General features: G+C 44.2%; 1 protein-coding gene across 1 annotated transcript in view; it reads left to right on the forward strand.

Moving 5' to 3' along the window:
- CACNA1C (calcium voltage-gated channel subunit alpha1 C) overlaps positions 1-14,661 on the forward strand; it is a 698,267-nt gene that overhangs the window by 475,635 nt on the left and 207,971 nt on the right. The window contains exons 8-9 of the mRNA XM_054386505.1: positions 5,682-5,785; positions 12,946-13,118. Coding sequence (XP_054242480.1) covers positions 5,682-5,785; positions 12,946-13,118 — 277 coding nt within the window. The remainder of the gene's footprint in view (positions 1-5,681; positions 5,786-12,945; positions 13,119-14,661) is intronic.

Consider the following 14,661-nt stretch of genomic DNA (forward strand, 5'->3'; position numbering starts at 1 on the left):
ATCATTAGGACAAATCAGCTCTAGCATCTAAGTTGTGCTTGCAGTGAAAGCCTTCAGCTGCATTCAGCAGGACAACTGTGGTTAATAGCTGCAGAGTCACAGGGGAATGATACATTTCCAGGAAGCAGTTTCATTCCCACACAGGTGCAAGGTTTTTAATGCTAGCTCTATGGGCCTGCTGCTCAGTTGAGGAAAGTCTCTCCTGGAGGAAGGACTCCCAGATATCTGGAAGGATGCAATCTTTGCCAAGATTTTAATGGTCCTTTAATGTTCATCCATTGTGGTTATGGTTTTCTGTAAGTCTATTCCTCCCCTCCCCCAGGTTCTGCCCAGTTTCTGTGTATTTCCCCTGCAGCTGTTTCTCCAGAGCAATGAGCTCACAGTGTACTGGCTCCTTAGTAAAGGGTTGTTTTTAACATGATTTACTCAAGACCTACTCTTACATCAACACTTAACACCTATTCCTGTGGCTCAGTCCCACCAAAAAAAAATCCCACCTTCTGCTAAATAAAATGAGAGGTGAGATCACCAAGCATAGGGAACCCATGGACAGAGAGAAAGGGTCAGCTGTCTGACAAAGCCTGATGGGTTCTCTACACTTGGGAAGCTATCACTGCCTCCCAGCTTCTCAGTTACGTATATGACTGGGCAATAAAAAGGAAAGGAAAAGCTGACCTCCTGAATGTTCACTCTGAGGACTCCCAGAGCCTCTGCTGTACCAGAATGTAGGTCTATTTTTCAGGACTAATTTGTGCTGATGCTAGTTGGTCCCATCATTATGCAACTGTGCAGGGTTGGGAATAGCCAGAGTACACCATACTCTAGACTTTACCAGGCCACCATGGAAGCTTCTTGCCATCTGGAAATTTCTTTGTGTCAGAGTAGTACAAAAGGACCCTTGACATACACCTGAATTCTGCACCCAGTGTTTGCTATTTAGGATTGATTTCTGTTAGAGCTTTGAGGAGTTCACAGGCTCATAGGATCTTGGGGGTTGGAAGGGGCCTCCGAAGATCATCCAGCCTGCCACCCCCTGCCAGAGCAGGACCATAGAATCCAGCACAGGTCACACAGGAACACATCCAGACAGGGCTGCAAAGGCTCCAGAGAAGGAGACTCCACAACCTCTCTGGGCAGCCTGTTCCAGTGCTCTGGGACCCTCATAGTGAAGAAGTTCCTCCTCATGTTGAGGTGGAACCTTCTATGCTGTAGTTTATATCCATTGTCTCTTGTCCTATTCCCAGGTCACAAGTGAGCAGAGCCTGTCCCCTCCTTCCTGACCCCAGCCCTCAGCTATTGATAGACATTGATGAGATCCCCTCTCAGTCTTCTCTTCTCCAGACTAAACAGCCCCAGGGCTCTCATGAGGCAGTGCTCCAGTCCCTTCAGCATCCTTGTAGACCTCTGTTGGACTCTCTCCCGTAGATCCCTGTCCCTCTTGAACTGGGGAGCCCAGAACTGGATGTGATACTCCAGGTGAGGTCTCACTAGAGCAGAATAGAGGGAGAGGAGAACCTCCTTGGTACTGCTTGACACACTCCTCTTAATGCACCCCAGGATCCCATTGACCTTCTTGGCCACCAGGGCACATTTGTGTCCCATGCAGAACTTGTTGTCCACCATCACTCCTAGGTCCTTGTCCATAGGGCTGCTCTCCAGCAGACCACCTCCTAACCTGTACTGCTTTCCCAGATGACTTTCCTAGCTGACAAAAAACCCCAACCATCCAAATACCATACAGCTGAGGCTTTTTTATCACTGTCTGTCATAATTAGAGGGAAGTTAAGTCATCCTTCTGCCTGAGCTGGTAAATTCTTCTGGCAGTTTTTCAGAGTCATCCATACTCACTGGTATGGTTTGCTTTATGCAGCGTGTAGCATTCTTTGTAGACAATCATAGAATGCCTTGGGTTGGAAAAGACTTTAAAGGTCATCTGGTTCCAACCTCCCCTGCAGTGAGCAGGGACATCTTTATCTGGATCAGGTCGCACAGAGCCCTGTCCAACCTGACCTTCAGTGTTTCCAGGGATGGGACATCTACCACCTCTCTGGGAAAACTGTTTCAGTGTTTCACTGCTCTGTGTAAAAATTCCTTCCTCCTATCTAGTCTTTTAGTTTAAAACCATCACCCCTTGTCCTACTGCAACAGGCCCTGCAAAAAAAAAAAAAAAAAAAAAAAAAATCAAACCTGTCCCCATCATTCTTGTAGGCCTCTTTGTGGGAATTGGAACTAGCAGTTTCTAACTCCCTTTAAGAGATAAGACAAAACAAAGAGTTGTATTACATCTTCTAAGCATTGAACAGCCACAACAAGGTCTCCCAGAGCCTTCTCTTCTCCAGACTGAACAACCCCACTGCTCTTAGCCTTTCTTCACAGGGCAGATGTTCCAGCCCTCTGATTGTTTTTGTGGTCCCCTTCTCAATCTGCTCCAACAGGTTCATGTCCTTCTTGTGCTGATGAGGACTCCAGAGCTGGACACAGTACTCCAGTCAGGGTCTCACCAGAGTAGAGTAGAGGAGCAGAATCATCTCCCCTCAACCTGTTGGCCAAAGTTCCTTTGATGCAGGCCATGACACAGTTGGCCTTTTGGGCTTGTGAGCTCACACTGCTAGCTCCCAGTACCTCCCAGTCCCTGCCCATCAAATCCATTTCTCCGATTTAGAGAAAATGATATTGTGGGGAACCAAGTCAATGGCCCTACAGAGACCCAGCTAGATGGCATACAGAGCTCTTCCCTAGTCTACTGATGTAGTCACTCCCTCATAGAATCCCACTAGGTTGGTCAGGTAGGACCTGCTCTTCTTGAAGTCATGCTGGCTGTCACCTCCCTGTCCTCCATGTGGCTTAATATGACTTGTAGGAGGGTCTGTTCCATGATCTTCCCAAGCACAGAGGTGAGGCTGACAGGCTGGTAGTTCCCAGGGATCCTCCTTTGAACCCTTTTAAAAATGGGTGCAGTGTTTCACCTTTTCCAGTCTCCAGGGACTTCACCTGACTGCAGGACTTTGCAGATATCATGGAGGGTGGCTTGCCAACAACATCAGCCAATTTCCTCAGGACACCAGGAAGCATCTTGTCATGTCCCACAGACAGGTATTTTCACCTCCTTCGGGTGGCCACAAACCTGATCTTCTCTTACAGCAGGAAGGACTTTGCACCTCTGGTCCCTGTCTTGCACTCTGTCGTCTTGGGAGGTGTGAGAAGAGAGGTTGCCAGTGAAGACTAAGATAAAAAAGTTGTTGAGCTACCTCAGCCTTCTCCTCATCTGTTGTTACCAGCTTGCCAGTCGTGCTTGTTGGAGGAGTATGCTTCCTTTGGCTTTCCTTTTCTGGCTGACATATCTGTAGGAGCTGTTAAGGATGTGAAGTGTAATTTCTTTATTCATTGCAGCTTGGGCAGTTACACTTTGCCTGCCTGATTTCCCCACTGTGATTGCAGGTGAAGATTTGCTTCCATTTTTGTACGCCCTGATGTTTTGTTCTCTTCAAAACACTGCTATGTTTCCCAGCAGAGGGGGGATGAAATGTAGCTTGCAAGCATAAAGAATAATTGGTGTTGTTTATAAACTAACTGAAAAATGCTACAAAAGTATTTAAAAGGGAAGCTGTTTAATGTGCTTCAGAGATGTTTTGTGTTCAGGTACTCTCTTCTGGCCACCTAAGGTATTAATCCTCTGAGGAATGAGCTGATGAACTGTTTTCACAGAGGCAGATTTGAGTTTATTTTTTAATGAGTCTGCTTCAATTCAGTCACAGCTGAAGGAACCCTGAGATAGAGTTCTGGATCAGCCTACTGACTGGACTGTTGCCAATCAAGGACTTTAGTGACTATGCTTTGGAAGAAAAACGGGACGCTGGACTCCCATCCACAAAGAACTGGTTACAGTAGTGTTACTCTCCTGCCTTGTCTTACAAAAGGTCTGAATTCCTTTCCTGAGTTGTTAGGAGTCTGGAGTCAGATTGCTTGCCCTGAAGTGTGTCCCTGTGCCCATGTATGGAAGAATATTTCTCCTGTGATCACAACAAATGTTTAGGTTGCAAAAGAGAGAGGAAAGAGAGGACAACATAGAATACAAAATTCAAAAGCATGAAAGCAAAGGGATGATTTATGTCTTTAGGTACTTTCAAGTCTGCAATTTATGTTTATAAATCATTTTAGTGCTCCTGAAAAGGGTAACCACCATCTGTTTCTTTAATGGTGCTATGTCTGGCTCAGGAAATAAGTTTTCATGAGAAGTGAAGAGTGGACCGTGATACTTTTGATGCCATCATGAAAGTGAGATTCTGTTAAGGTATCCAGCAACTGTCTAGAAGTTTGAACTCTGAAGGAGGATTCAAGATAAAATACTGTTTGTGTACTCGATGCTTTTGGGATATATACAATACCTTCTTATGTGCTGGACTTGCTCTACACATAACACAGCTTCTGGTGCTACAGCAAGACTTGCCTGCTTCATTTGCAGATGCTTGTAGTAGTGTGAAAGCCAGGCCTATGCTCAGGTAATTTAGTTTACACTCTTGAATTCCCTGAAGATTCAGTTGTGTAGGAATCACATGCTGAAGGAGAGATTCATCCTTCAAGGAGAGAAAGGCAGTTTGTGAAAAGGCTTTGGGAAACACTTGACCAGGTCCAAACATGGTGAGCCTTGAAAGGACCTTCCTGAAAAGCATTCAGCTGCTGCCCTCACTGTGGTAAACTGTGGAGATTTCCAGAGCATTGCCAGGGAGGGATCAGTATTTGCCCACAGCTGCTTCTCTCTGAGGCACACATGCCTGTGCTACACGTGGGAAGTAAATGTGAGCTGGCAACAAGATGTGGCAGTGCTTAATGAAAACTAGCAATGTGTTCACTGCCAGCAGTGAGGCATAAGTGTGTGCAGGGGATAGAAGGCATTGTGTGGACCCTTGTGGTACTGTAGCTAACCTCCAGAAAGTGACAATGCCCAGCTTGGAGCATCTAAAGTGTGGGTGCAGCACATGGGTATCTCTCAGCCTATATTAATCACTGCCTGCACATAAACAGCTAGAGGGGAAAAAAAAAGGGATCAAAGGAGCAGTCACATTAGAGCAAACATTCAGAAACACTTGCTGTGATGATGTGTAAACCAACCACAGGCTCTGTTTACAACCCTTTTCTCTTCCTTTGCCTAAACATTTCTGCTTTCCCTCTCTGTCTTCTAACTTTCCTTCGTCTTTCCAGATGCAGGACGCTATGGGCTATGAGTTACCATGGGTGTATTTTGTCAGTCTGGTCATCTTTGGATCCTTTTTCGTTCTAAATCTGGTTCTTGGTGTGTTGAGCGGGTAAGCTGACAGTTTTGGTGTCCTTTTTCCACTGCTACAGGGCAAGACTCCATAATAAGGGTTCTTCCCTGTCACCAGGATTCTTTCAGAGGGTTTAAAAAATCTGAATCCAAGGAAGCTTCACATCAGCTCTCAAAATGTTTTGACAAAATGTTCAAACCTTGCAAATCATACATCCAGGTAACAGAAGAGGTGTTGCTGTCTGGCAAAGAAATTCCACCTCAGGGTGTTCAAAATTACCAATGGAGACCTGTCATAAATTTCCTGAGAAGTGGCTATTGAAAATCTTACTGCTGGTGACTTGGGATCTCTTTGGCTGGAGCCTTGCAGTGCTCAGAATCTGAGCTTGTCTCACTAACTATCATTCCACTCTTCCAGGTCAATGATGCCATAGGAAGGGACTGGCCCTGGATCTATTTTGTTACACTAATCATCATAGGGTCATTTTTTGTACTTAACTTGGTTCTCGGTGTGCTTAGCGGGTAAGCAGTACCAGGAAAACATTTTATTATTGTTTATTTTGTTTTATTTTATTTTTAATTTGTATTTCTATCCCTCCTCTATGGTTAGCAAAACAACAGGCAGTGGCAGGTTGGTCTCAGGAACCCTAGCAGAAGGCCTAAGCTGTTGCTGTGCCAACAGCAAAACGTGACATTCCTAAGATTCCATGGATGGAATCTTTTTGGCTAAATCAAAGGAATAAACAACAACTCACTGCCTGTAATGTGGTTGCCTACCTGAGACTTCAACCTGTACTCTGGGGGAAGAGGACAACACTATGCTCCCCTGGGAGCAAAGCATGTCCCATTCACCATAGAAGAAGGGCACTGTAGTAAAATCTGTGGAAGAGTCAGTGGGACTGAAGGAGAACTGAGAGCGTGAGACATCCTTCACATTTGAGGGATGAAATCCCTGTTAAATTATGTCTCCTCACATGAGAAATGTTCACATTAGTCAGTAGCTTTAAAGCACAGCCTAATGGAAGGCTGTTTTCCCTGCAGAGGGCCCTGGGCCTGTTTCACCTTCAATCAGCACAGCTTTTCTGTTCTGCAGGATGCAAGCCTGGCCTGATGCAGGGAGAAAAGACCATTTCCCTCTGATCTTTTCTAAGCATGGACAGAGAAGCAGGAGAATTTCTTCCAGTGTTTAAGCATTCTTAAGATTAGACATTTAGCTGTATTTCAGTCCTGCAGTGTAACCCTCATTGCAAAGCTTCATTTTAATTGCTTTGATTGAAAACAATTTATATTGTCCCCAGTAGCTGAAAACTTCCCTGCCCCTGGGGAACCACAGAATTAGAGGAATCAAGCCAGCAAACATTCCTCATGAGATTTTTTTTTTTGTTTTTTAAAAGATTTCCTAGCATTAGGCTTCTAATTCCATATTTGGGCATGACTGGGTGCCTACAGCCATTCTATCTACATGGATAAACATGGTACAAGAATTTTAATGCATCCTCTTTTTCTTTGTTTTGGTTATCCAGCCTTACTTAATGAGCTCTAAATTGATTTGATCAGATTCTGTACCTGTTGCATGAGTGGGCAGCCCAAAAGTCCCCTCTCTTTTGGTCATGAGAGGGAAAATGATCCCTGAGCAGGAGAGAAGACTTGATGCCTCACAGAAATTATATCTTTGGTACTCAGGCCAAAAAAATAGGAAGGGCAGTGGTAGGATGTGAGAAGATCCATGACTGGACATCCTGCAAAGAGGTAAACAGCAGATCTACAGGAGGTGTTACTACTGTCTTCATTACTCCACTGAAGGAGATGTGCTACTAAGACAGCTACTACAAGGAGAAGGGTTTCCAATGAGTAATGGGAGCAGGAATGAAGTGTCAGGCAGTACTCAGTGTTTGGATATCTGAAGAGTGATGCTCTGGATACAAATTGAAAGCTTAAGCTCCTTGTTTCTCCAGGTGGATACTCTGATCAGCAGGTAAGGATGTCAGCAGTAGTGGATGATGCTGACCAGGTGGCAGAGGGGAAGTGATCTGTTTTATCAGAGGTGCACTCAGAGTCCACACAGCACAGTAGTTAAAGGTCATACAGTATCTGGTTGGCTAAACAGTGCCTGTGAGGCCAGCCCTGAGGAGTGCACAGTGTTGAAGCACTGCTGATTTAATTTACCTACACTTGGATTTGTGTCTCTTCAAAACTAAAAATTGAATTTCCTCTCATTTTCCAACATGAGACAGTGTTTTGGGGCCTAGACCTTCCACCTCCTGACATGCTGTATCTGAACCACCACAGCGAGTGGTAAGAGATGGACGCAGTCTCTAGAGAGAACTGAAATCCAAGACAAAGTGCACCTTGTTAAGGCTGTGGGTTCCTCCTGCCTGTGTGCACTCTGTTATGACAGCTGCACTGTTGCTGCAATATTTTTCTGAATTGGAGAAGTAAAAAGAAACTTAAGAATCTGCATCCATGAAAAAAATAACACAGACAGGATGGAGGAAATGTTCCAAATTTTCTTTGGGCTAAATAAGCAGGTCTTGAACAATTAACTTTCTAAAACACTTCTAAATTCAGCTGAGTTGCAAAGTCTTCACTTTGCAGATGCAGCTCTATTTTTTTTGTTATTATTGCTATTAGTCTGATCTATGTAGATGATCTACCTGACCTGTCTGTTCTACCCAGATAAAAAGCAGCATTCCCAGGCAGCTTTGTATATCCATTCTGGGCATCTCTGACTTTTTTCCTCTTTATATACTTCAGGACCTGCACCAAGCATGTCATGTAGGTAGACTTCATCAGTGACAGATTAGCTTAGTGTTTTTTTTTTAATCACTTCTGAATACGTAGGTGTAATTAATTGTACTCACAAAGACATCTTGATTGCACCTGCAGAATCAAATATTGCCTTCTGCTCTGCCTAAACAGCTTATTTGTAATTTGGTTTTCCTCAGATATGCCATCCATTCATGGTCCTTCTGTGAATTCACTGGGCATATGTCAAGCTAAATAGTATGACAGGGTGTTCATGTGTAGAGCTGTAATCCCCTTCCTGCCTTCACTCAGCACACTGTGTACAGTCCTGTATTCCAAAGGAAATAGCCAGTCAGCAAATCACACACCAGACAAAAGGATTCCACATCCTTGCTGTGAGCAGCGAAGCCCCTCATAGAGGACTTTGAGATCAGAGATGTTCACAGCTGTGTTACCCATTTCAGTCAATTAGTGAGGGGGGAAAATGGCAGTGTGGGTGGAACTTTCAGACATAGATTCATGTTTGGTTTACATTTTATCTAGTACTGACCCAAATCCCAAGCCACAGGCCAAACAAGCAGTTGCCCAGGGTGGATGGAGGGCAGGAAAACAGCTGTTTCTTCTGCTTTGAGAGCTGCTTGGGATCCTCTTACTGCCAAGGCCAAAGTCAGAGTGAATGGGAGGATGGCTGTGGTTGTAGCTCCTCCTGGAACAATTTTTGTGACCTTTCAGGACTTTTTCCTAGTCTTCTGTCTCCTCTTCCAATCCTTCCCATTCCTTGGCATATTTCTCAAGGTGGATGAGATTTGAAACCTTGTGCTGCACTTTTAGTGGTAAACAAGGTTTTTCAGCTGCTAGAATTCTGCTGATTTGCTCACTGTCCACCACTCTAAATGCTAGAAATCATATTGAGATCAGATATAGACAAGAATTACCTATATTCAGGCATAAGGATGGGCAAGAGAAATTTTCTTCTGGAACAGTACAGGATACAGAGCTGGGTGTTTCTATTTATGATCTTGACCCGCTGTAACCTCACACAGAGGTCTCTCCAGAATATACTGCTTTGTGGCATTCCCATTAGAAGACACAGCTTCCCATTTCTGGGAGAAGGAAAGGGAATTAAACTGAAATCTGGTAAAACTCAGCCATATTCTCTGACTCTGAACCTGATGGTATTATTGTTCACTGAAAAGAGACAGGTCACTTGGTTGTTTTGCAAGCCTTTAGCGACCTTATCCCTGGCATGACAGTACAATGTGTTTTGAGAGGGTCACCTCCAGACTCAAGATGGCACTTCCATCAGAAAGCTTTTTTGGTCTTCAGCCTCCCTACTGAGACTGCCAACAATGACCATTTACTGCCAGCTATGATGGTGGCAAACCTACCTGCAACAGGATCTGGACAGAGGTCACCATCTTGTTTCACATGGGATGATAAATGACCATTGATAGTGATTCTTGATCATGAGCTACATTTGCCTGGCTATTGCCTGACATTGCAGGTGGGAGATGGCTTGAATTGCATTAACAGTTTCTAAGCCACCTGTTCTCAATGGCATAGAAATGAAGATAATTTAAGTAAGTTGTCTTCTTTGGAGGGTCATCTGGGAAGTCGAGTGTCATGCATGGCACAAAGGAAAGAGATGTGCAGCTGCAGGTCACTGGAACTGGACAAACACAGAATTTTAAGCTGTGCCATCAAAAAGATAGGTAACAAATTCACTCATATGCAGATGGTTGGTGTAAAGACTGTGCTAAAACCTCACCTTTGTTTAGTCAGCTCTCCCCCCAGCCCAAGACTCATTTGAGAGAGACAGTGAGGACTGAAAAGACTCAAGTAGGCTTGCAGCTTAGAAGCATCTGACATAAATGATCCACTTCAGTTCACAGTAGCAGTTCCACTTTCTGTAAGCTGGACTGTTTCTTGATGTTTTCCACTTTGGTTTGGAAAACATCCCTTGCAAGTGATATCCATGCACATATAAAGAGTTCTACTTGAAGCTGAGGGCTCAGTCCCTTTCAAAATTGGACCCATCTGTTCTAGACTCTAAACCACCATTTGAAGAGCCAACAATTGAAATGTTGGGATTTATCAGCCAGGTTTAATAAGACACAGTTGCAGTGATTTTATTTGTTCTTTCAAGAGTTAATTCATTCATTTGGGTAAAGCACTATGTCAGACCCAGAGGAAAAATGTTACTGAAGCAGAAAATCTAACTGCTATTGATTGAATTTTTCTAAAATTCTTTGCACAGGTTTTATTGTTATTGTTGGGGGCTCATTTGCTTTACATTTGAAACAGCAAAGCATCGCTCCCAGCATGAGAAAATTTTATTTTTTCATTCTTGCCACACTTGCAACAGCTTTGCCTGCCTTGCAGCTAAGTTTGGTGCCAGGATTGACTGTGATCTACCTTTAAGCCTGGGATAAGCTGAACCCTCCACAGTGTTTCAGGGAGGAGATGGCACACACATATTTTGTCACCTTGGCTCGAAATGAAGGCATCATCCTACTTGCATCCTGCTGCAGTGATGATTTTGTGCACACCTTGTGATGCTGAAAGCCTGATCCAAAGCCTGTGAAGTCAACAGACGTCTTTCAGCGTGTTTTGGTCCCAACAGGAGAGATATACTTCCCCATTGCTGGTAGAAACTTGCTCCATCTCAAGGAGTGGGCTTCTAATAGAGATGCCTAAGGGCTTTTCACGTGGCACTCAGTAACATTTGGGGTGGGATTTTCTTATCCCCAGTACTGTGCCACCAACCTTAGTGGTAGGTTTCCTACCTGGTGTCCTAGTTTTGAGCACAAGCTCCCCGGGGCAAAAAGACAGCAAGGTTTTACCCCTTCCAAGGAGTAAGATAAAAATGTTCCACACTGGATTGGAAGTTTGAATGGAAATTCTATTTACAAGTATAGACAAAAGGCATTCCAGTAAAAGGAATATATTCAGGCCTATGAGGCCAAAACCTTCCAGAGCCTTCCAGAAACCTCCACCCACCTCAGGCTCAGCAGGCCCAAGAGCAGCCACACTGCCTGCACACACACACTAGACTCAGGCTTCCCCAAGCCCTGTAGTGTAGCTGGAAATTCCCTGCCAGCCAAGGCCAAAGGAAAGCCTCTCCCCAACAAACCGTAAAGACAACCACGTGCACGTCCTGAGACAGGGAGCAGAGAGACAGCTTTGGCTGTACACTCCCTGAAATAGAGAAATACAGAAAACAGAAGAGAATGACAGATTACAGTATCCCAGGATGAACTGCCCATCCCCCTGGGACTCTCTAGCCTCTGGAGAACTTTACTTTGTAGTTATACCAATTCACTCTTGATTGCCCTTAACCTACAACACCTGTTTTTGCAGGAACAGACTTAGGACAAATATTAGGTGAAGGGTTTTTTAAAAAAATCCATTCACTGCTGACAGTCATCAGCAAGGATAATGGATAGTGCTTGGGAGAGAGGTACTTTACTGTCCTTTCTAGATACAGTGGCCCTTACTATCTGCTGTGTGTGCCTTATGTAGTCATCTGCTTCAGCAGACGCAAGACTTAATCTTTAAGTACTCTTGGTCCAACACTTTTGACAATCCTTAAGCTGAGTTTTCCAAATACAAGCATTAAAAGCTGGTTTGGTACCACAGGAGAGTCTCTAAACAGAGGTAGGTCAGTGTTGCCAGAAAAAAAACCAGAAGGTAGTATAAGTGTCTCTGGAAGAGTGGAAGAAACAGCACCACAGCCAGAAAGAATCACAGAATGTTACAGGCTGGAAGGGACCTCCAGAGAGCACCCAGTCCAACCTCCCCATGCCAAAGCAGGATAACTTGGGGTAGTCCACACAGGAATGCATCCAGGCAAGTTTTGAAAGTCTCCAGAGAAGGAGACTCCACAACCTCTCTGGGCAGCCTGCTTCAGGGTTCTGTCACCCTCACTGTAAAAAAGTTTCTCCTCATGTTGAGCTGAAACCTTCTCCGTTCAAGTTTGTATCCATTGTTCCTTGTCTTATTGCTGTGCATCACCAAAAAGAGCCTGGCCCCCTCCACTTGACACCCACCAGGTGTTGATAGGTATTTATAGACAGAAAAGCAAAGCAAGCACCCAAGCTTATAGCTAAGCAACATGAAATTCTTGTTCCTTTGCTGTCTATTTTAAGCTTATATTCCCACTAATGGTCTTCCATAAAACTGTCAAATGTCTCTCCCAGTTCAGTTTCTGCAGGCTTTGTCTATCCATAATTTATCATAGCTGTCCACCCAACCTGAGATTTGAAGAACATTTCATGTCAGATAGCAGCCCTGAGTACTGAAAGTCTGCACTGAAACCCTGAGGTCTGAGTTTTAAAATATATTTTCTGCTACTGTGGGTGAAACTGCCCATAATTAAATGTCTGCACAATTGTGAGTACCATTCATTACACTTACCTTTAGCCCAACTGAGTTGTGATTACAGGCATAATCTTAAAGACACATTGCAACCTGGCTAGAACTTAGAGCCACCACCATCTCACTCTCCAGATGTCAGATTGTTGTCAAACAGTTCATCATTGAATTCAATTAACCATTATCCACAGAGCTACTTGTGGGATAACTGTTGGAGGATATCAAGGGGTAAAGAGTATTAGAAAGTGTGTGATGTCGTACAGAGATGTTACATGATGATGTGTTTGTATTTGAATTGCTGATCAAATGTTGAGAAAGAAAGGATTGGTAAAAAAAAGGGATGAATCTTTTCCTAAGCATTGGTTAACCTGTGGCCCCTCCAGCTGTTTTATGTGTGTACCTAGCAAGTGTGCTCCACTCGTGTGTTTTTCTCGAAAGAACAGAGAAAGTGAGATGTGCCACACAACATGTGGAGGCTTTCTAGTGAAAATCAATCTAACCTATTGCTTTTCAATCTCTTCCTTCCCTCCACCCATGTCCTGTCCCTCCCTCCCTCTTGCTAGGGAGTTTTCCAAAGAAAGAGAGAAGGCTAAGGCCCGGGGTGATTTCCAGAAATTACGGGAAAAGCAACAGCTAGAGGAGGATTTGAAGGGATACTTAGACTGGATAACTCAAGCAGAAGATATTGACCCAGAAAATGAAGATGAAGGCATGGATGAGGAGAAGCCTCGAAACAGTAAGCAATTTTCTTTTCTCTCTCTCTGCCCTTTTGAGTTTTTAGCAACCTGCCCACCTGCTGCAGAGCTGAGATGGTTTGTAAGGAAGAACAAGTTCCTCCTGAGATTCTCACCATGCTTATACATGATGAGCAGGATGCCCCTGCTGACTGCAGAGGGGCTTGGGCTGGATGACCTCCAGAGGTCCCTTCCAACCCAGACCATTCTGTGATTCTATGATTTCATTTCAATGCCTATAGGAAGCTGTGGGAGGAAGAAACATGTCTGCCATAATAGATATGGTTCTGCAGATCCTCAGTTTCTTGTCTGTGATAGTGACATAAGCTCAAGATATTAAAGAGAAAACACCAGATCAATACTTGCTGTTAAAGTCCACTACTGTCTTAGTTTAGAGCCAGACAGATTTGCTCTTTCTAAAAGGGGTAAAAGAAAAAATGATCACAGAAAAGATTAGATAGGATTGGAGAATTTAAATGGAAATGTTATTTGCAACTGCATGAAACAATACAAAGCATGTAAAATACACAAAATCCATAGGCTGGGCTTAACACAGAAGCTCATTAAGCCAAAGCTTTCACAAACCTCCCTTTAAACCAGGCCAACAAGCCCCAGCCTTCATGCCCCTCCCTACCAAGGCTCTCTAACCTCCGTACCACACCATTGTGACACAGCTAAAATTCAGCTTGGCAGCTCCAGGCCCCAATGAGGCTGCTCCAGGCGTAATTGGCAGCATTGCCAAGGCCAACACCAGGCCTCCCCCGCAGGAAATAACAACCTGTGTGTCCATCCTGGGAGGAGAGGGAAGAAAACTGACTCTGCAGCCAGTTTTATAGGGGTGCAGGACTTATGAGACTGAAATACGCCTTCCAGTCCACCTCCTGGACACCCTGGACCTCCTGGAGGTCTGCAACTTTGTGGTTCTTAAAGGCACTTAGCCTCTAAACCATCACAACTACTTAGATAAGTTTTAAAACAGGCATGTCCCCTCTTCATTTGTTTAATTGCATTTCAGTGTTGTAGGCCATTTACACATGGTTAATTACTTTGAAAGCAAAGCAGTGCTCAGCTCTGTGGTACATGAAGTGGGACATCTGTAACTGCATTGAAATCAGTGGAACTGTGTTTGCTTTTGCCAGGATGGAATTAAGCTCTCACATTTTTCTTGTGTAGGAATTCTCTCTTATTTTTCTCTTCTGGAGTTGATGAGATGTTTGGGCAAAGTGAGAGTTCACCAACTATGTCTGTTGGAAACCTGAGGAAGGGCAGCTTGAAGAAAGCCAAGATTCCCTACATTTCATTGCCTTCAATGATTCTTCCCTTTCCACCTCCTCATTTTCCAGTTCAGGCTGTTGAGTGCTTCAGAAACACTCAGCAGTTAGCATTGCAGGTCATACACTCAGGAAATGTCAGAGCTGGAACCTTTAGACAGTTGAACAGTGAATGGACACTGGCTCTACTCTTAGATTTCATTATGGAAATGTGCATTTCTCTGGTTTGAGTTTGGAAGAGAAGGTATCACAGAATCACCCAGGTTGGAAGAGA

The sequence above is a fragment of the Indicator indicator genome, chromosome 14 (genome assembly GCF_027791375.1).
Source record: "Indicator indicator isolate 239-I01 chromosome 14, UM_Iind_1.1, whole genome shotgun sequence".
NCBI lineage: Eukaryota > Metazoa > Chordata > Aves > Piciformes > Indicatoridae > Indicator > Indicator indicator.